We start from the raw sequence: 23,710 nt of genomic DNA on the forward strand, positions 1-23,710 counted from the left end.
GTCTTATTTTACTGATGTACTGTTACTGATGATTGGGCGATGCAAATGTTAGGGGCGTAACTATTAACGATCGGGACTATTGCGTAATAGTCGGTGTTATGTTGGAATTGACCTATTTCTCGGTGGTCTTTTGCAAACACCAGAATTATATAAGAAGGAGGATATATATATATATATACATATATATATATACAACATTGTTGTAAAAGAAGGATTTTAAGGATACTTTTAAAATTGTATATTTATTTTTATAGTTATCATACTTGGAGTGAACCAGCCTCAAGTGACTCTAAATCTTTTGTGTAGAATACTGTGGCTATTTGAGACAATAATGGGCACAGGAAGCAACTCTTGTTAATTTAAATGAGTCAAGTTTAACTCTCTGCACATTACAGAAAGTTCACTCAGTCAGCTTCCAGGTTCTATAATTCCCTTAATTTGCAGCAATCAGACGAAACCTCCCATTGCAAGATCCTTTGTGCAAAGGGGTTGAATTGAGCCTCTGATTGTAATTTGATGTTAATCTTGCATCTGATCATCATGTGGGTCCTTGGCCTTCTGCCAAAATTAGTCACCGAGGCCTTGCTAATTCATTTAGGGTGTTTGCCTACTGTGGTTTTGATGACTAAAAAAAGTACAGCCTTTTCTCAAGTGAGCAGATAAACTACAGAACAATTTGGCATTTGTAAGAAGACACGGCTAATGACAAGTGGTCCTTGTAAATTTCAGTGTGAGACTGGGATTCGGTGTATATGCTGTCATTATTAATTTCTCTTGCATCTCCCGCAGGGAGTATCAATCCCAATTCCTTTCAGAGTCCCACGAAAGAATCAGGGCAGCGACTTGAGCTGATTATAAAGTGTTCCATCCGACCCACTTTCACATATGGACTTTTAATGCTTGTATAAATAGGTAGTTATTAATTCTAGGGTCCAGACTGTTGAGTTCTTGTTATGCTTGTCAATATTTTTATGGGCTCACTGACAGCATTTAAATTCTCATTATTTTTTAAATTAAAGTCTGTAGCTAAACTTTTATTCTAATCTTTAAATTATATTTAGATGCTTTACAACTATTGGAAAATTCATGTACAGTATGTACGTCATTCAAATAGTCAAGCTATGCAAAGTGACATTTTTCTATTTTTCTATAAATACTAGAGATACTCTTTTATCCTTTTATGCTACATTTTAGTAATTAGGTTATAAAACCATTACAAACATATACCATGACATTTATTGTGATGCTTATGAAGCTTTAAAAAATTCATTTTCCTTCCTTTTACAAATGTGCTTCTTAAACTTTTCTAAATAACAAAAAATTGCATTAGTTTGGACATGGTGGTATTGTTTTGTGAATATATTGACCAAATTCTGATTATATTCAGACTATATTTCTGCAAACACTCTTAAATTACAGGATGATGAATTAAACACACAACCACATAACAGAAAAAAAACACTTAACAAAAAAGATTTGTAACAAAACATTACTTAACAATTATATGGTACAGTTTTACTAATTATGCCCTATTTTTGTATATATTGTATATTTTCAATTGATAGACAACTCTGTAAGTTGTATTGAGTATTGAAAAATCAATTTGCAACCATCAAGATTCATTTCAGCATACTGTACCACAAACATTCCATCAAATTGTTTTTATAAAAATTTATAAGAATAAATATTAAAATAGTAATATTGGTTACGCTTAATTATAACATCCTTATTACAGTGTAGTTACATAAATAAGTAGTAATACAATAGAACATAGGTATAGGGTTACGGTTTGGTTTTGGGTTAGTTTCTTGTCATGCATTTTCCCCCCTTTTATATATTTGTATTATACTTTCTGTTGTTATTATAGTAAAGTTGGTAAAGTTGTACTTTTATTTTTATTTTTTTTTTAACTGATATCCCCTTCCTTTTAAAAATGTGCTTTTTAAACATTTCTGAATAGCCAAAAATTACATTTGTTTGGACATGGTGATTTTGTTATGGCCAACATATTGACCAAATTTGATTGACTAAATTCTTATATTCAGACTATATTTCTGCAAACACTCTTAAGAAAATAAAACATCATTACTTGGTTTACCTGGTTAGTGAACTGGACAAACTATCAAAATAACTTTCTGAACAATAAGTATGAAAGTGACACAGATTTGTTTCTCAGAACCCTAAAAGGCAGGTGTTTACATTAGTTAAAACCATATAAAACATTCTAAGGAGCATTGATGTTGTCATCCAAAGCAAAATACAATTAAATGTTTTATGTACAGTGTGTCTGTTCAGTCCAATCCCATTTTCAGTATATTTTGAATTTACTTAATAAATGTATGTTTGTTCAGCTTTATTAATCACCCATGTCTTATTTGCATAACAGTATTCATCATGTTAATGAGTTTGCTACTAAAATTTTAGTGTCCTAACAAGTTATTATGATGGAGCCACACAGCGCCAGTGAATAATAATCAGCAGCTTTAATATGATTATAGCCAGGTTAATGTCAGCATAAGTGCATTTGTATTATTTATACAATCCTGGGAATGAGATTTACTGTCATACCAACTGAAAATGTATTACCTTTGGTAGAATGCAGTCTCTGTTAAATATTCTTGACATATCAAGTCTTTTTGCAGATTATTTCTGAGAATTTACTGATTAAGAAGTGAGAAGAACTGAGTATGCAAGTAAATCAGAAACTACCTAATATGTATTTCATCTGTTTTCAATGAGAGGCAGCAGATGTAGAGTAATAAAAAGCTTGTATATGACAAATGATGAAATGTAACATATGACATGATTAAATTGGCTCTAGAATTATTAGATTGATCTTGCAGTTTGTCACTTTTAAAAACGTTGCATGCAAAGGCTCAAAACCCATTCTGATTTCTTTAAATTAGGAGCTGCAAAAATTATGCAACAGCATTTACCTCTTTCAGTAGTGCAATTTTCCTTGGAAAAATAAGAGTGCATTGAAGCATCAATAGATACAAATCGCTCCACTTTTGGACTTCTTGGAAAAATGGACATCAAAATTACAGAATTGGAATAAGTGCTGTTAGATGCACTTGGCTTTGGTTATATACCACAAGGTTTTTGAAACATAGAATGAAAGATGCTATAACTGTTTCCCTAACACTTTCAGATGCTTTAGGCATCACAGATAGCAGTGTTTTTCAACATAATGGCTTTCCTGTTTTTCAGAATGACTTAAAAGCTTCATTTTGATTGACATTTTTACTTTTTAAAGTTAATGGTTCTCTTTGGTCAGTTGGCTTAGCATAGAGCAACACCTCCTCATACTGAGATGCTGAGAGGCAGACATGATAGGGTAGGGTGATGAAGTAGAGAGCATGTCTACAAAGAGCAAAGCAGGAAGGCTTCACGCTGTATGCCTGAAGCTGTATTTGCTGGTGACATGAAGTCCAGACAGGGTGAAAAGTCCCTATGACAGCTAAAACACATGATCCAGGTCATGCCATCCATCAATTTAAGGCCAAAAAAGAAAAGATTGGCAGCTACTCCATGTGTTCTCTTTACTCTGTTCCTCTTGTTTCTCTTTCTTTGAGTGAAATTGAGTATCTGGCTATGACAGTGAGCATATGTCACGTATCTGGTCTATCCTGTCATCATGAACTCTTGCACCACACTTCATGGACTTCATTCCCCACAAGCCACTGCACTAATCACTGCATTCACCTGCTCTCACTTTACTGATTACCGCTCACAGCTGCACCTCATCACATTGATAGTTAATGAAAATTCAACCAAATGCTGCACCTTTCCTGTACCAATGTGAGGCTGGAGTGCCCACGAGCTCTTCTAGGGGGCACCCCATCCTGTGCCTTTTACCATTCACCCCAGACTTAATTTCTTATAATCCTTTGCCCTGACTCATCACCAATTGCAATCACCTATCTCTCATCACCTCATCAGTCTCACACTATAAGAATGGCAAACACGTACTCTCACTGGTGATTGAATGTTTAAATATATTTAGCCCTTCTGTGTTTCCTAGTTTCCATGTTTTCAATTTCCTAGTTTCCCTGTTTCCTAGTTGTTGCCTTTCTCTTGTTTTGATCCTTGAACTGTTACCTTGTTTTTGATCGATTGCTGCTTGCCTTGACCTCTGCCTGTCTTGTGGATTACTCTTTTGCCTGTGCCTTGAATGCCTTGAATCTCCAGCCATACCCAGATCCAGTGGCTTTATTCAGCAACCCAAGCCAGTCATGGACCCAGTTGACCAACTACTACATCTTCGGCAAAGAGACTCTTTGATTGAGGAGTAAGATTATCTATTTTGTGAATTTTCTAACCATGTGCTGAAATTTTTCACAAAATAGCTGTTAGCTCAGAGTCTTTTACCAAGCTTCTGAGAATCCTAAGTCTTGTCCTGTCAAGCCCGCCAAGCCAGAGCCTTCTCACATCAAACCTGCCAAGCCAGAGCCTGTTCACGTCAAACCTGCCAAGCCAGAGCCTGCTCACGTCAACCCTGGCAAGCCAGAGTCTGCTCATGTCATGCCTTTCAAGTCAGGGCCTCTCCACCACATGGTCTTTAGCCATCACGGATGCCACACCAGTGCTCCAAAGCATTGTGAATGTTGCATTTCAAGACACAAAGTCAGTCCTAATGCGCTCGAGACTGGCATCTGTCAGAGTGAACAGAAGATATATAGAAAGATGGATACGGCTGGAGTTCCAATGCCCACGATGAATTGGGAAGCAACTAGCTTGCCCGAAGTGTAGCACAAGTTTCAACAGCACGCAGAGCTCATGTTCAGCAGACCCCTAAAGAAAAAGGGTGAGGATGAAAAATGTAGTTATCTTTTCCTTTGGGTCGGAGAAAAGGGCAGTGATATATTTAATACATGGTCGCTGTCTGCAGACGAAGCAAAGATCCTAAAGTCATATTACGACCGCTTCACAGCATATGTTGAGCCCAAAGCGAATGTGATATTTGCACGTTATAAATTCCATGAAAAGGTGCAGGGAGAGCGCGAGCCCTTCGAGCAGTTTGTGACCGATCTACGTCTACTTGTCAAAGACTGTAACTATGCAAATAGTGATGAGATGATACGAGATCGTATTGTGTTCGGGATACATTCGCCATAAGTGAGAGAAAAACTTTTGAACGTGGGATCTGAATTAACGCTTGAAAAAGCGATAGACATCGCTAGATCTCACAAGTTGGCTCAAGCACAGTTAAAAACCATCGCAAGCAGCATGAGTACCTCGCGTGAATATGCAGTGCACACAATCTCTGGCTACACATCAAAAGGCTCAGTTCCAAAGCAGCGTAACGCCAAATACAGAAAGAACTGCTTCAGTACACTCCAAAGAATGCGGCTACTGTGGAAACAAGCGTCATGTTGATCGCTCTCACTGTCCTGCAAGAAGAAAGGTGTGCAAAATATGTGGTAAATTAAACCACTTTGCAAAAGTATGTCGCTCCAACTGTGAGAAAACTGTCCACTCAATAAGCCAAGAAGGTTCAAACCAGTTTGAGGAGTGTGATGAGCTGTTTATTGACTCAGTGACACAGGACAGACAGAGCTCAGACACAGAACAAGCTTTTGTGAACATCAAAATAGGCCCAAAACAGCAGGACATCAAGTTCAAGCTGGACACTGGATCCTCATCTAATGTCATACCCCTGTACGAGTACACCAAATTGGATATGCAGTGCACTCTGCAGCTGACATCTTGTATGGTTATGGTGGTGAACGCCTAGTTTTAAAAGGTAAATGCAACCTGAAATGCAAGCACAAAGACATTGAGATGGTTATGGTATTCTATATAGTCGACACAAATGCACCCCCTGTCCTAGGGTTAAAAGGATGCATAGACTTTGGTCTCATTAAGATGGTGCTGTCAGTTACAGAAACACAGACGGAAGTGCCAGTCCTGGAGAAGTTTGCAGACGTTTTTAAAGGGATTGGACTGTTTCCTGGTGAGTGTACCATACACTTAGACCCGCAAGCAACCCCAGTAGTTCATCCACCCAGACGTATTACTCTTGCATTACGCAGCCGTCTTAAAGAGGAGCTTGAGAGCATGGAGAGACAGGGTGTTATCGTTAAGGTCACAGAGCCAACTGAATGGGTTAACTCCATGGTTGTTGCCGAAAAACCACGCACAGGTCAGCTGAGGATGTGTCTGGACCCAAGGGACCTTAACAAAGCTATTAAGCAGCCTCACTACCTGTTATCCACTCTTGAGGACATAACATCCAAGCTTGCTGGTGCCCGATATTTTAGCGTTCTTGATGCAAGATCGGGCTATTGGGCCATTAGGCTCACTGAGGAGTCATCAAGACTAACCACTTTCAACACAGTCTTTAGGCGCTACCGTTTCTTACGCCTCCCCTTCGGATTGATTTCAGCCCAAGATGTGTTTCAGCGAAAAATTGATGAAACGTATGAAGGTTTGAATGGGGTCATGGCAATAGTCGATGACATTCTCATTTATGGAAAGACCAAAGCAGAGCATGATGAAAACCTCCATGTTATGCTTAAGCGTTCCAGAGAGAGAGAGGAGTCAAGCTCAATCTAGAAAAAAGTGTGATCTGTGCTACAGAGGTGAGCTATTTTGGACATCTTCTCACTGCTGACGGGGTAAAGCCGGACCTGGCTAAAGTCGCTGCTGTGCGAGAAATGGAACCGCCTAAAGACAAAGGAGAACTGGAGACAGTGCTAGGTATGACCAATTACCTCTCCAAATTTGCACCTGGCCTTTCCGATGTCAACGCACCATTACGACAGCTCCTCAAGGAGTCAAGTGAGTTTGTTTGGGACGTCCAAGATGACAAAGCTTTCAAAAAGATGAAAGAGTTACTCACATGTGAACCAGGTCCAGTCTTAGCTTATTTTGACCCTCTCAAGAAGCTCAGATTACAGGTTGATGCCTCCAAGTACGGGCTCGGGGCAGTACTGATGCAAGATGGAAGACCTATCGCATACTCATCAAAGTCCTTTTCTGAGAGCGAAATCAATTACGCTCAAATTGAGAAAGAACTTTTTGCTATACTCTTTGGCTGTAAGTGTTTCCATCAATACATCTACGGCCGCCAAGTCGTAGTTGAGAGCGACCACAAGCCCCTTGAGTCGATAATGTGGAAGCCCCTAGCATCAGTTCCCCCAAGGCTTCAGAGGATGATCCTTCAGCTCCAGAAGTATAACTTCACCATTATACATCGACCAGGCAAGGACATCCCTGTTGCAGACACTTTGTCCAGAAAGTCGTTGTCTGACCAGGATACAAGCCTCAGTGAAGAAATGGATATCCAGGTACACACAGTGTACAGCAGCCTTCCTGTCAGTGATTTGAAATTGGAGGAAATCAGAGCTCAAACTGAAAAAGACCCACAGTTTCAGATACTGAAAGGAGTCATTCAAAGAGGCTGGCCTGATGAGAAAAGAAAGTGTCCCCTGAGCGTGTCTGAATTCTGGAACCACCGTGATGAGCTTTCATACCTGCATGGAATAAACTTCAAAGGTGAGAAGATTGTTGTTCCCACAAGCCTTCGATCAGACATGTTGTCACGTGTACATGCTAGTCACCTAGGCATTGAGAAGAGCAAGCAGAGGGCCCGTGACATTATGTTCTGGCCTGGGATGGGGAAAGAAATTGAGAACATGATTAGCAAGTGCTCAATTTGCCTCATGTATCGCTCCTCCAACACCAAAGAGCCCATGATCAGTCACAAAGTCCCAGATAGGCCATGGCAAGTAGTGGCTACCGATTTATTCACCTGGAACAACAAAGACTATCTTGTGACAGTTGACTATTACAGCAGGTATCTTGAACTGGACAAGCTGCACAGTACAACCTCTGCTGCTGTGATAAGTAAACTGAAGGCTTCTTTTGCACGCCGCGGCATCCCAGAAGCTGTCATCTCAGACAACGGCCCCCAGTACAGCTCTGGTGAGTTTGAAACATTTGCAAGAACATGGGAATTTAAACATACTACCACAAGCCCATACCATCCACAAAGTAATGGGTTGGCAGAGAAATCTGTGCACACTGCTAAGATGTTGCTGGAAAAGGCTAAGGCTGACAAAAGTGACCCGTACCTTAGTCTCCTGGAGTATCGCAACAGCCCTGTTGATGGATTCAAGTCACCAGCTCAGCTGTTAATGAGTCGACGTCTGCGGTCAACCTTACCCAATACCAATCAGCAGCTCCTGCCAAAGGTTGTCAGTTGTAGAGATATCAAAGCAAAGAGGCTACATAAGCAACAACACCAAAAAAGCTACTACGACAGATTGGCAAGACCTTTGTCTCAGCTCAAGGAAGGACAGTCAGTCCGTGTACAGGTGCAAGGATACTGGAAGCCAGCTGTTATCGTCAGAGCAGCCAACACTGAGAGATCGTATCATCTGCGTACTGCTGATGGACAAGAGTACAGACGCAACAGACGTCACCTCCTGGACACAAAAGAATCTCGGACTGACAATTCTGACATATCAGTAAGGCATGGAACTGTTGAACTATGTGCAACACCAACCAGTAACACACCACACAATGACACACACACACCGGACCACACTGATGGACTGCACTTACTGATGTGTAACACTTACAGAATGATATGGATGGCAAATAAAGCCCAGAGTCATTCTGGATCTGTGATTGTACAAGGGTGTAGGCGGATCGCTGCCCTTCCAAAAGAAAATTCAATGTTCAACACATTCCAAATGTTCAATGCAGTTTACATTCATCTGTAGTTGATATACACACAGTATGTTTGCACAACAGTTTTATGGTTCATTAGCATATTAGTATACACATATAACAAAAAATTTAATGTTCCCTTCCGGAGGGAACTCTACGCTGCGTCCTGGTTCAGGACACTATGGGAACTGCCCTCAGCGTGACCGGTTCTGAAGCTCTTATAAAACAACGACAATGAACTTGACATTGACCGGTGCCAGCCCATGACGTCATTAACAAGGCGCCTACTAGTATAAAGGGGCGCTTGTGAATACATCAACCATCTTTTTGTTCTTCAGCCTTACCTTGTTCTAAGCTCGAGTAGAATGATGATTCCTAGAGTATACAGTTCAGCAAGTGTGCAGAATCCGTGTCAGAGAATCTGACACCAGATGACGTGCGCAGCCTGTTTGTTATGTGTTTGGGTGTGAGCACGCGCGCTCTGTCCTTGAGAGTGCAGAGCGCGTTCATCGTGAGAGTTTCTCTCTAAGGAAACTCCGCTCTCGTTTGTCCCCTTTTCCGAGGGAATCGGGACATTTATCTGCCCTACGCGGCTCGGGTCCCGTTGCAGCCGAGGCTGCACGGAGAGCGAGCCCGAGGTGGTTACAGATGAAGCGCGCACACGAGTTGAGAGATGTGTAATCTCTCACGCTCGTCAGCCGCGGACGAGGGCGAGCTGCGGGCGAAGGATGTATTATTCTCTGACATCCTTTGATACAGCAGCAAGTGCTCTACTGGTTTTAGCCAGGTAAGCAGGATGTGGCTGTTATGGGCGAAAAGTGATTTTCTGAGCTCTCACAGCCTGCCTGCCCCGCGTATGATGAGCTGTTGTCTGTTATGAGCCGCACTGCGGTCTGCTTTGATCTGCGGTGAAAGCACGTGCAGGGGGAGGTTGCTCATAGCAATTTATATGAGCAATTTCACCCTGACCATAACAGACCAGTCCCCATATACATCCCATTCCCTCCTGATCTATATATTAGGATCGGGAGGGCATGGGATAAACCATATTCAGCCGCACTCATCTATATCAGCATGTTAGTTATGCTGGTGCAGAGTGAGTGCGTGAGTATGGCAGGCCGTCGATGCCATAGCCTGAGGATACGTTTGCTGTCTCTCGGCGTGGGTGGCGTCGACGCTGAGGGCATACGCGGCAGCGGGTCAGGCTGGTGCTGCCTGCACGCAGTGGCAGTGTTGCAGGCGTACCGGGCTGATCTGCTGGAGGATGAAGACCCGTGGAGATGGCTGAGCTGTTTCACACCACAGGCTTGTAGGTGAATTTTGGCAGACATCGGGGAGAAAGATGAGTGCTTTCTCCTTGATGCGCCAGTCTCGCCTTCCGAATTATTCGGTACATCCGTTGTTACGATGTTCGACTAACTCAGGGAGGCGGAGGCGTGCTCAGCGGCTAATAGATCCTTTGGGGTCTGTTATTTCTCACCGGTCCTCATCTCCACCCGAACGCAGGGGGAGCCTGGCCCCTCCTGGCCTGCGGGCTGGAGGCAGGGCCAGGCGGTTTGTGTGGCCACTCGAGACCCTCCTCTTGGGAGGGGTAGGTCTCAGAGGAGACGTGATGTGCGTTATGGGAGATGGGATCGTAGGGAAACGATCCTCTCCCTTCTCCCTCACGTCGTGCGGCCACCCGCCCCTTTTTTCCCCTTAAGACTCTGGGGCTGGGCTGATGATAGATTGATAAATTCAATCCGTTGGCCCGGTACATGAACTGACATATAGGTGGTTGTGTATATGTATATGTACGTATTCTTTGTCTACCAGCTCCGCTTGGGTGAGACTTTAGTATTTGAGCTACTGAGCTCCTAAGGTCCCTGAGTGTCGAGTGTAGCCAGGTCTTCCCTCGTTTGTGAGCTAGTGTACCAAGACCTCCACTCGTAAATAACTCCTGTAGGGGTTAGGCGTTGTCAGGCTTCCTCTCATTCTGAGAGTTATCCCTTGAAGCCTCCGCTGCTTTTGAGCTCGGCTTAGGCACTATTTATACCTGCATATGCATGTCTACACACCTACTGGGTGTGGCAGTCTACCCCGTCCCGTGGTAAGAGTCCCTCTAGACTCCGCTCGTCTGAGTGTGAAGACCGGGAGGTTAGGGTAGGTTCCCCACCCTCTTTTTAAGAAGATAGGAGCAACCCAGGGTTGAGCGCATGGGCTGCCTCTCTTTGTGAGTCAGTGCACTGAAGGCCCCGCTCCCCAGGGCCCTGTCAAAAAGGGAAAGAAAGAAGTTTCTTTAGTGAGAGAGGAAAGTTTAGAAACCCCCCCCCCCCAAGTGTGAGGATTTTTTCAGGCCTCCTCTCTCTGAGAGTTGCGCTGACGAGATGCCCCTCTATGGAGGTTCTTGTCTAGGCTGATTTCTCACAGTTCTATCAGATTTGGGCAGTTCTGGGAGCTGGTAGGCTCTCGTGAGCCTCGCTCTACACCGAAGCGTACAGTGTTAGGTCCTCCTTGGCGGAAGCCCTGGTCTGGACCTCCAGGTTTCACCTTTGAACCCTGTATAGGCGCTTACAGCTCTGTCCAGATAGCATTTAGGGGGTTGAGTGTAGTAGGTCTCCCCTCATTATTAATGAGCTCTGTTGGTTAGCACCTCCACTCCTAGACTTTCCTGCCACGGTGAGCGTTGTCAGGGTGCTGCAGGCTTCCTCTCGATTGAGAGTCCTTCTGTAGGAGCCTCCGCTCTTCGCTGCTGCTGATCAGACCTCCTTTCGCCTAGTGGCGTCATGATGTAGGTCGGGCGACTGGTCTTCCCTATGGTTTAGACTTAGAATGGTTAGATGTGTTCTCCTGCATGAGAACCGTCCAGTTGCAGCCTTCGCTCCCCTCAGTTCTCCGCTTACAAGTACATACTCGTGGTATTTAGCTGGTAGGCCTGCTTAGGCCTCGCTAACTGCTGTGCTCTGTGCTTTGAGCCCTCTGCCAAAGCTGAGTATTGTTAAGGCTCTCTCTTTCCAGACTTGAAGCCTCCACTCTACAGATTCCTGTGATGTGGGTTCATGTACTTGTAGCGTTGAGTGTAGCCAGGTCTCCCCTCAGTGGGTTTTTCGTTAAGACCTCCACTCTCGAGCATCTCTCGCTAGGGACTATTAGAATACCGCTCACCAAGACCGAGTGTTGTCAGGCTTTTTTCTCTCTGTGAGATTCGTTTCAAAGCCTCCACTCTACAGGGCCCTGCTCTGAGCATTTGGGCCCTGCTGTGAGTCCCGGTATTCTCTGAGCGTTGAGTGTAGCTAGGTCTCCCCTCACTAAAAATATTTGGGTGAGATCTCCACTCCATAGAGCTAGGAGATTGAGCGTTGCTAGGCTTCCTCTCATCCGAGGGTCTCTGTGAAGCCTCCGTTCCCCTGAAGCTCTGCTTCTGGTACTTTCAGACGTGAGTGTAGCTAGATCTCCCCTCACTGAATATTTGGTGTGAGATCTCCACTCTGTAGAGCTGGGAGGTTGAGCGTTGTCAGGTGTTCCTCTCATTCTGAGAGTCTCTATGAAGGCCTCCGTTCCCCAGAAACTCCGTTTTTAGTACCTCCAAGCGTGAGTGTAGCCAGGTCTCTCCTCACTTAGAGTGTTGAGGCCTCCACTCGTAAAGAGCTGGCGGATTGAGCGTGGTTGGGCTTCCCCTCTGGTGAGGCCCCGTTCTCCAGAAGCTCCGCTTCCAGTCTTTCCCTCCAGGCGTGAGTGTAGTCAGGTCTCCCCTCACGAAGGGTTATTTGAGATCTCCACTCCTAAGAGCTAGTGGATTGAACGTTGTCAGGTTTCCTCTCTTTTTGAGAGTCTTCTGTGAAGCCTCCGTTCTCCAGAATCTCCGCCTTCAGTACTTTTAGGCGTGAGTGTAGCCAGGTCTCCCCTCACTGAAGGGCTATTTGAGACCTCCACTCCTGAGAGCTAGTGGATTGAACGTTGTTAGGTTTCCTCTCCTTTAGAGAGTCTTCTGTGAAGCCTCCGTTCTCCAGAAGCTCCGCCTCTGTACTTACAAGCGTGAGTGTAGTCAGGTCTCCCCTCACACAAGGGTTATGTTTGAGACCTCCACTCTTACAGAGCTCCGAAGCTCCAGGCTTTGCTGTCGCCTGTGATAATTATATGGTGATTCCCTCGCTACGCTCTGGGCACCTCCTCAAACCCACAATAGTGGTGAGTACTCACGCGAAGCTTTGAGCACTCCTTAAAAACCCACGTGAAGTGGTAAGTGCACACGCAAGTCCTTGGGCACTTTCTGAAATCCACATGAGTGGTAAAGATTCCCCCCGAAGGTTGGGTTCTTTTCTAAAATCCTGTATGGTATGGGTTACGCATTATTTCTCCGTTCCCATTCTAGAGTTGGTTCTAAAAACCCCTGGGTTTTTCCAACTCCACTGCAGACAGCACTACTTATAGGATCCAGTGTCGCTAGGCTTCCTCTCATCTAGAGAGTCTTATTGCAGAAGCCTCCACTCTCCTGAGAACTCCACTTAAGTGGTTCTATTGCTTAGGCTCCTGGAGCCTCATGGATCACCTCCAGTGTTGAGTGTAGTTAGGTCTCTGACCTCCACTCCCAGAGTTCCCCGCAAGCACAGAGTGTTGCTAGGCTTCCTCTCGTTTAGAGAGTTTGTTTAGAGCCTCCGCTCTTCAGAACCCCTGCCTAGTATGAAGACTTAAGGGTAAGCTTCACTACTAGCGGTGAGTGTAGGTAGGCCTACTCTCGCTTAGAAGTATCAGGCCTCCACTCCTAGGAGTTCCGTGCTTGGGTGGCCGAGCCAGCTGTGACGTCGGCCCAAGCGATTCTCGCTGGTAGTGGGGAGTGATGTTCCTTCTTGACTCCTCAATCAGTCAGTTGTTCACTTACTCCTCAGCATGGCGGCGTTGGTATATCGTTCCCATAGTGTCCTGAACCAGGACGCAGCGTAGAGTTCCCTCCGGAAGGGAACGTCTCAGGTTACGTAGGTAACCCTAGTTCCCTGAGGACAGGGAACGAGACGCTGCGTCTCGTAGCCATGCTTCGGGCCCCACTTACGTCTCCATCAGACAAAAAGATGGTTGATGTATTCACAAGCGCCCCTTTATACTAGTAGGCACCTTGTTAATGACGTCATGGGCTGGCACCGGTCAATGTCAAGTTCATTGTCGTTGTTTTATAAGAGCTTCAGAACCGGTCACGCTGAGGGCAGTTCCCATAGTGTCCTGAACCAGGACGCAGCGTCTCGTTCCCTGTCCTCAGGGAACTAGGGTTACCTACGTAACCTGAGACGTTTTCTTTACTTAATACGTTATGCAGTATTTTGCACTTTGTGTTGTATTATTTTAAAAGAAGGGGGATGTAGTATTCTCACGTTTGTCTATAAGCCAATCATGTGTTAGAGGCAACGTATTGTCTTTTCTTATTGGCTGTATCACCTGTCAGTTTTGGTAATGCAAATGAGTCAACGTTTGGTTGTGTATCTCTTACTGAATAGAGAGTTAGAACTCATGTTGCACAGCTGAATAGTGTGTAAATAAAAGCTTTGTGTTTAAGAGGACTAAGCGTGCATCCAGATCTTTTCATATACCCATTATTATCATAACGGAAACACGACAGCATCCAGCATGGAGAACCCTCAGCTGGTGTCAGCGTGAGCTGCTGGCACACTCTATGCTCCTGAGCAATGTAGACTCTACACTTACGAGCAACGCAGACTCTACGCCTGCTAGTGACACTGTTTCAATGCTCTCCAGCGCAGTATTCGCCACACTCTCTAACCCACCGATTATAGATATGCCATCTGTCCCAGAAACACATGCTGTGCTCTCTCTCCTGCCTGTAATGGCTATCCCCATTCTGTGTGTTTGGGCTGCATACACCACCGTAGTTCCCCTAGAGGTGGTAGCCTCTGCTGCAGAACCTCCTGAGGTGGTGGCACCCACTCTACTCCCCAAACCTGTTCCCGAGTCCACTCTAGTCCCAGAGTCTGCTCCAGAACCCGCCCTGTACCAGAACCTTCTCTGACAGTAGCAGCACTCTTTCCCGAGCTCATGGTGTGCCCTGTTGCCTCTGTTCCTTCCACCAACACTATGTTTGAACTCTCCCTGTTTCTTAATGCCTTTGTTATGGCTGCAAGTGCCATCTCTGAACTCTTTGTATCCATTAAGGCTCCTGTTGTTACCACTGCAGAACCTCCAGAGTGGCAGGGGTGTTCGCTTCAGCTCCTATTAAGACAGGGATATCCACTTATGAACTCGTCTGTTCTGACAAGGTCATGGAGACCGTTAGACCCCTTTCATAATTGTCTTGGCCATTTTAAGCCATTCATGAGTTACTGATATTGCCTCTGAATTCACTCAATGTCCTGTCCTGGCCAAGAAGGCCAGTCCTGAACCCTTTTTTTTTTTGCCTCTAGTTGGAGTGCCCATGAGCTCCGCTAGAAGGCACCCCATCCTGTACCCTTTACCATTCACCCCGGACTCCATTTCCCATTATTCTTTACCTGGACTCATCATCAATTGCAATCGCCTGTCTCTCATCACCTTATCAGTCTCACATTATAAGAATGGCACACACACACTCTCACATTGCTGGTGATTGAATGTTTGAATATTTAGCCCTTCAGTGTTTTTCTAGATTCCTTGTCCCCAGTTTCTTAGTTTCCCTGTTTTCTATTTTTTTTTTCCTTTCTCTTGTTTTGATACTTGGACTGTTACCTTGTTTTTGATTGATTGCTGCCTGCCCTGACCTTTGCCTGTCTTGTGGATTACGCTCTTTGCCTTGGATATGATTGTTTGCTGGTGTTCTTACTACGCCCTATGGATTAAAGCCTGGACATGGATCCCCACTTTGTTGTCATGCCTCCTTTTGTTACAATATCCTTTACAACTTGCTTTAATCTTCAAGCCAATTTTAGTCCCAAAGAAATCTGATATTGCTTGACCAAGAGCTCTGCGCATCACTATTTCAGATGACAAAGGCATCTAGCTGTGCCTGTTTTAAAAACCAAATAACAATATAATATCTGCCAAATAACTAATTATTAGAGTAGAGCTTTTAAATAAAGTGTGAATAAATACATACATATATACATACATGCACATATACATATATAAACAAATAAACTAACTTACTAATTTAAGGAGCATGTACGGTGGTGCTGGGAACTGGGAAGCCTTGCATTATGTCACTTCTCTACACGGCTCAAAAAACAGGGGTTAACCCTGTTTCCAGCTTATACCAAATAACTGCAAACATGCATGTTACATTCTGCATCCAAATCAACTACTGTCTGGCAAGTTCAGCACACCTGATGCATGCTAAATATTTTCTCAATACTTTATATTGTCTCTCTTATCTTTTGATCACTGACGGCTACAGCAGGATAAAATGTGTTTGGCAAGGTTATGCTCCTGACCATCAGTTAATTCAGTGATCCCCAATAACACACTAACTGATGAAACCACTAGCCTATTGATTCTTAAAATTTTGTTTGTGTTGTATTCCAGAGCTGAGAAAGGCCAGTGCTCAGTGATAATCGAATAAACAATGTGTTTTTTAGCTATTTAGCCAGCTAGCATTACACTATTTTTTTTTTAATTAGCAGAACTTCACTTAATTGTGAAGAAATGCTGTTTAAACAATAATATAGTATATATTATTTATAGTATATAATGGCATAAAAAAACGCAAGCTAGGATCAGACTCAAGTTAGCTGTTTAAAAATATGCATATGCTCTACCATTTTACCATGTACTTTTTATGTGGATCAACATCACTGGAGAACAAATAGCCTCACAGTACCATAATTACTATATGCTACACATGACCTATTCTGAACTATGCTGTCTGTCTTCCTATTTCTTATGTACTGTTGGTTTGTAAATTTCCAGCAGCCAGATGATTTTCTTTCGTTTCTAACTCTGTGTAGGTAAAGCCCATTACTTCAACAGCAAAAGAGTGAATATTACATGGATTTGGTTTAGTGTATGATTATTTACATTTAATTGAATGTCGACTGTAGACCTGGTTAGTGTTAGAGAGCAGATTAGCAGATCCACATTGAATCTTTACCTACAGAACTCACCAGAAAACTCTGTAGATTTCTAAAGTGTTGCAATACCTGTCAGTGACAAAGTTTTTACCACATCCCCCATCCCTTCAGCTTATTACATATTTTGGCTAATTTAATTATGTTTTCAAAGGGCATGGTACACTCTGCTCATTTTAAGATATATCACCATGTTTACTATCCATTCATTTCCCTCAAAAACATCTTCAAATTCCACCTGGGTCGGCTGATGAGGCCCTAATCTTTCCTAAACTCCATACCAGTGCACTGCCAATGCTATCAACAAAACTTTTTAGGATTCTGTACAAAATTTACATTACAGTAGATGACGCTAAATTATTTAGCAGACACCACAGCATGCTGACTGACGGTCAATAGGTCACACAGTATTGCAGGAAGTGAACATACAGTTGTTTGGCTTGTTCAGACCATCTCAGATGTTTGAATTTGTCTATTCAGAACAATAAGCCCAAAACAAGTGAGGTGGGCTGAATGTTTTTTTTTTACTCTCTTACAGTAGGTGGCACATATATAAAAGTAGAAATATAAGACTATATTCTGCTATTTTTTATTAATATTCTTATGTTTGTCTAAGTATTTTATTTGCTTTGACTGATATTTGTCATAATATGTGTTCATGTGTTCATAATGTTACAATAAGCACACAGACACAGGACCAGCGTTGCACAGCTTTTTTTTTTTTTTTTTTAGCTTTCTGACACCTGCTCATACAGCATACACGTGATTTTTAATTTTTAATATGTTCTTCAAACAACATCAAATACAAAAGTGCAGAGAAAGAGAGCTGGGTCCTAATTCCTCCTCTACTATTGGCTGTTGCTCAGCATCATGGTGGCAAGTTTTCCTTCAAAGCTGCATTGATGGTGACGCTATGGGAACACTTTTGTCTAATTGCGTCCATTCACTCCATTCTGATTGGGGCAGAATTGTGATGAGTGACAGGATACTGCAGAAGCTATGTAGAATACCCGGAAAAAAACATTGTCAGCAGCCTTATCTAAGCACTCTGTGTTGGTGAGTCATTTATTTGATGTTATGTCCTGCAGGAATCAGCTTTGTATGTAAAAATGGCAAGTAAGAAGTTTAAGATCTGTGTGCCTCCTTGCCCACACTACATCACAGGTGGGGACACAACTAATCTTTGTGTTCGCTGCTTGGGAATGGAGCACACGTGGTCTTTGTCTCTTTAGCCCCATGGTTTCCAACTACTCTTCAATCATAAGGCTGAATGAAGGTGAGGAGGTAGGAGCCAGCACAGTTAAGTAGTTGCATTGAGCTACATATTGGTCTCTTCGGGCCAACAAGCAGTCTGTGCCACAAAGAGGCATCTCTGATTGACCCTCTCAGGCATTAACAAAAGGGATGAGGCCTTTCTCATGGATGCCCCGATTTTGCCTTCTGGCCTTATCAGCATCACAGTCATCTCTGTCATCAAGGGGTTTAAGGAAGTCAATAAGCAAGCGGCATCATTCCAGATGTTCAGGGAGTAGCCCGAGCCATCTACAAGATCCTCTGGAAACCTCTCAGGTTACAATTGTAACCATGGGTCCCTGAGAAAGGAACGAGATACTGCATTCCCTTGTCAATACTTTCTGCATGCCTGTGATTGACTTACTTAAGCCAGTCAGAGGCTGTCAATGTTTTGTTTCTGGGTATAGTTTCCACTGTATGCTGTCATGCACAGACATGTCCACAAGTCTTTCATCTGAAGTCTAAAGTCTCGAGTAATTAATGAATTGTTGCAAATAAATTCTCATTCTTAAAGGTTGTATGCAAGGTTTTATTATAAAGACAAAATGCATTATCCAGGGACAAACCAGGGATATTACTAGTATTCTAGCTGAACTTGTTTGTCTGGCCCATTCATATTCAAAATCATCTGTAACACCACAATGTAGCCACTAGATCAGGGGTGCCCAACCCTGTTCCTGGAGATTTACCTTCCTGCAGAGTTTAGATCCAGCCCTGATCAAACACACCTGTCTGTAATTATCAAATGCGCCTACAGATCCTAATTAGTTGGTTCAGGTGTGTTTGATAAGGGTTGGAGCTTAACTCTGCAGGAAGGTAGATCTCAAGGAACAGGGTTGAGCACCCCTGCACTAGATACTAATCAAATTCTAGATCTAATTATTCACAAATTAATCACACATCAGTTTTAGAAAGTCGAAACAGCTAGAGTAGTGTAAATGACAGGTGTAAACTTAGCAAAAGTTATGCATTTTAAAATAAAAACGCACTAGTGTAAACATAGCCTTAAATAACTGAAAATGAAGTGTGGAATGTTAGACACTTCATGCACTCAACTGTTGCAGCTTTGATTGTGTAGCAAAGAGGGAGGGGCTATCAGACTCAGATTATAAATGACAAAATAACCTTATAAAATAACCTCATATATTTCCCCCCAGTAGCAACGCCCCTGCCTATCAATAACAGTTAGAATATTTGTGGCTTTAAAGCAGTATCTTATAAAGTCTCACCACTTTTTTTTTTTTTTTTTTTTTTTTTTTTTAATATTAATAATTGTTATTGAGAAGAATCAAATAATCTAAATGGCATTCCCATCTGTGTGGATGTTAAGATGTTCATTAACAGTATAGCACTGTGAATGTATTTCAAATTTCTTTTTATCCATAAGCAAAAAAAAAAAAAAAAGAACTTTACTGTTAGCATATCACAAAATGAACCTTTGATAACTGATTTCTTCTTTTTCTTTGTTCTTAACCTTGATGTTTACTGTGCATTTAGGCTATGTATAAGGTTCACTACTTCATTAAAACAATATTTGAACTTAACCAGCATCACAAAGAGCATTCTGAGTTGAACAAGTGGCCCTGTACAGACTGAGTTCAGAAAAGATGCTCTCTGCTCTGGATGAAACATGCTCTAGTGCTGGGAAAGTGAAGTCTAAAAGGGGCTTTGTCTGCATCGGATTTCATTGACTTTACTGAAGCAGTGACAAAGTACTGTAGGTATATCTTATCACATGTTGCCAGGGAACCTCTGATGCCCCTTCACTTACTGTAATCACCCACTGCCATTGTACATCTGGGAAAATGATGGAGGGTGTATCACAATAGCTAAATAAAAGTGGCTCTTCTTTGTGCAAACAGACAATGGAGGGGGTGACATGCACATTTGAAATGTATTTTACCGTCTACTTATTAGCACATGGGGGTTGGTAATTATGATACAATGATCAATACATGACTTATGGTTACTGTATGTCTTTCTCACAGTGCTTCGAGTGTCTAATTAGCCTTCCTTCCATCTATTTACCTGTCTATCCATTCACCATCTTCCCTCCTTTTCTTCCTTTCTCCCTTTTGTGCTCAATCACAAAAAAGGGTGATTAATGTGAGAACTCTAAATAAAGAGGTTTTAATTAGACATCAGGTATAAATGATGAAACTGACAAGCTGTACTGCCCTACAAAGCAAAAAGGCAGTAACTACGCCGAGTGCAGAACTGAGAAAAATGACTTTAAAGTTATCCTGTCATCCAGCCTGTTATCCAATGTTAAAACCATCCCGTGAGGATGTCGCGAAATCACACACATTTTAGATAAGATATTTTATCACATAACAAAGGATGCCTTGAATGTCATGAAAATGATAACTCATTTTTGACCAAAAATGCAGTTACTGCCTTTTTGCTTTGTAGGGCAGTGTACCAATGAGAGAACACTGATGACTTTTTAACCCTTTAAAGGATAGGGGAGAGTGGGGTTTAAACATTTCCACACATTCTAGCATGACAAAATTTATTTACAAAATCTGTTGTTTGCGCCATTGTAACATTGCATTAAAATGTGCCCTATGATAAAACTTCCCGTTAAACATGTAATTCACATATATGAATCATATTAATTTCTACTGAGAAACCATAAATAAAGGTGAATAAAACCTGAGAATGAAAACTTGAATGTTTAGAAGTGTTATTTCAAGAAATTTAAAGCATTTGTACTGGTTTGTCTTTTTGTCTCATGTTCTGGGAGAGTTGTGTGTAGCGGGAGGAGAGGGGTTGTGATCATTTCTGTGTTTTCTTGAATGTCTGAATGTGGATCATTCCACAATCACCACATTGGTATGAGCTATGCCATAATGTTTTGTTTTGTGGTGTGTTCTTTGTCAAATTCAAAGAAATAATGTAAATTTTTAATAACTAAAAAGTACCATTATTTTGTGTCAAAGAATTTTTATTTTATTTTATTGACAACAAATTTTGGTTTGACCTGTATGTATATAATATTATTAGGGGAGATAACATTTTAAGCTGTTATATGGTCATCGTGCCCCATAAATGATGCATGTTGTCACATTTCACTTCTATTTTTTTTAAGGTAAAAAAAGGTATACTACATTAATAAAACAAGACCTGTTGTATATAATCTACTACATTACTTCTGTTTAATGTAATTGTGAAAATGTCCCCCTTCAGGTAATGGTACATGTGTCCTTTTCTGTTAAATTTTTACAGATTTTTAAAGTAATAATACATTTTATATTAAATATAAATTTTATATTATACTGTAAGTGTTTATTTTAAGATAAACACTTACTGGCCTGAAGCAGTGTAATTATTATCTTTTTTTTTCAATGTTTAAATGTAAGCATCAAATATAATACATTAAAGTCTTAGTATTGTGTTGCATTACATTATGTTCCCACATTATGTATCCACTACCCCCAAAAAGTGTCCTCTTACTTAAGACATTTACAATAAATTACAAATTTACATTCACAAACTATACGATTGATAAAAGTTGTCTTAGGCTATATCAGGCTTTATAGGGTTAACTGCCTTGATGAAAAGTGAAATTACTTGTGGTACCCTTGGTGCATAAATACCCCTAAAAATCCCTGAGCATTTAGCATTTAATCTACAGTTGTTGAACAGTTCATGGGAGGATACTGATTTGCTCTTGATTAATACTTTATTGATCCCCTGGGGCAGCTGAGTTAAAAGGAAGATTTCTTAGTCAGCAATGTTCTAGCCATTACAGAGAAAAGCTAATGGACTTAACATCCAACTCTTAACCACTTGACCATGTCTAATTAAGTTAACAGATGCTTTTCAGACACAATTAATTGCTAGGCATGCTTTTGATGATTAAAAACGTAGTTGTGATATTCACTGTAATATTAACAGTTATAGGCCAGTTATACTATACCTACCATTCTGTTATGCTCTGAATCATTTTAGACCTATTTTACAGATATTAAGTGTTACAGTGTTACTGATGATCCATATTATTATCTCCATTTATACCTGAAGGTCAGCAGTGTGAACACATCCATGAGTCGCAAAAGAGAGCACCGGGTTCTTCTCATGGTGATCACCATGGTGATCTTCTATCTGCTCTGCTGGCTGCCTTATGGGATCATGGCTCTGCTGGCCACTTTTGGAGCCCCAGGACTGGTGACTGTGGAGGCTAGCATAGTGCCCTCCATCTTAGCAAAGTCCAGCACGGTCATCAATCCCGTTATCTACATCTTCATGAATAAACAGGTGAGCATAACGATAAGTGTAGTCCCAGGGTTTGGCACAAATCAATGTGAGTTTGAATTGGAATGATTAGTGAAATAATTACTATTCAGAGAAATTATTTATCAGTTGTTCTCTGTCTGTTGTGGTTTGTAAGTCTGTTTAATGTTGTTTTGCTCCATGTTAAAGACTTGGGGGTAAATTATTCTGTGGTTATTTGGCTATAAAATGGAAATACAATGAATTTCTTATTTATCTAACCATGTTTTTAAAAAATGTTTCTAAATGTTATTTCAAAATAAATGAGTTATGTAAAAAATGATTCTGCAAGGGAAGGACTTCTTTTAAAGGGGTCATCCGATGCAAAACTCACTTTTACATGTTCTTTGAAAATTAATGTGTGTTGGCAGTTTGTGCACACAACCACCCTACAATGATAAAAATGCACCCAGTTACTCTTTAAAAGTAAAATGCAGCTAAAGTATGTATTACGACTCATTATCCCATGGCAGAAAGGGGCGGGCGAGCAGAGCTCTAAAAAGGGCTGATTTTGACAAGGTAAAAAGAGTGTTTTTTACACTACGATTGGGAAATTTCAACCAAAGTATGTTATAGACTTCCCATTAAGACCCTAAAGAATCATATCAGCTTGTGGAAAATGGGCATCCAATGACCCCTTTAAGATATGAATCCACAATGCAGTGTTTTGATAACTGGACAGCCTATGTTACAAGAGGCAACCACTGGCAAAATGATTGTTGTATTTTGGCTTACATCAATGATTTGTGTGGTGTATGGGGTACCACAGATGATCTCCACAATAGTTGTGAGCTCCCTAGACCTGTGGATCCTTTAAATTTGTTAACATACACCCATTACCAATAAAATTTGTTATTTAAATTAACTTTCATCAATTTTTTTTTAAATGTAATTCCATTTTAATACTAGTTATTTAATTAAATTTACAATTTTGCATCCTGTTTGCTACTAATTTAGAAAAAAGGCTTTCTCAGTTCAATAATGAAATATGCAAAACCATGTGTAGCACTTAACACTAAAGATCAAAATCCTGGCTCTGGTGGAATCTGCCGAGTTTTGTTTTCAACCCCCTTTTTTTTTTACACATTCCTTGTGGGCCTGCCCAAAACTGACTGATGGTCCAGATTTTTGCTCACATGAACAGAAAGTAGCTTCATCAAAGCTGAGTGTGCTGAGCCATTCGGTGATGTTCCGAATCTCCAGAAAGTGGGTGCCAGAGATGTTGTGGTACAATCAATCTACACTGTCAGCTTGATAAAAGATAAAAGTGATGTGACTGGTTTACTGGCATACTCTCATGTGAAACAGTCCAATTCATTGTTCTTGTTACACCATCCATCAAAGTGTCACACAGCTGTGCAATGTGGCAGTGATGAAGAGGGTAAATAGCAGCCTGTGCCCTCCACATGTGATTAGGGACCTACTATTTATACAGGCAAATC

At 41.7% G+C, this 23,710-nt stretch overlaps 1 protein-coding gene across 1 annotated transcript in view; it reads left to right on the forward strand.

Annotated features, from left to right (window-relative positions):
• The window catches only part of tmtopsa (teleost multiple tissue opsin a), a 115,346-nt gene that overhangs the window by 60,813 nt on the left and 30,823 nt on the right, over positions 1-23,710 (forward strand). The window contains exon 3 of the mRNA XM_073849709.1: positions 22,020-22,253. Coding sequence (XP_073705810.1) covers positions 22,020-22,253 — 234 coding nt within the window. The remainder of the gene's footprint in view (positions 1-22,019; positions 22,254-23,710) is intronic.

The sequence above is a fragment of the Garra rufa genome, chromosome 10 (assembly GCF_049309525.1).
Source record: "Garra rufa chromosome 10, GarRuf1.0, whole genome shotgun sequence".
NCBI lineage: Eukaryota > Metazoa > Chordata > Actinopteri > Cypriniformes > Cyprinidae > Garra > Garra rufa.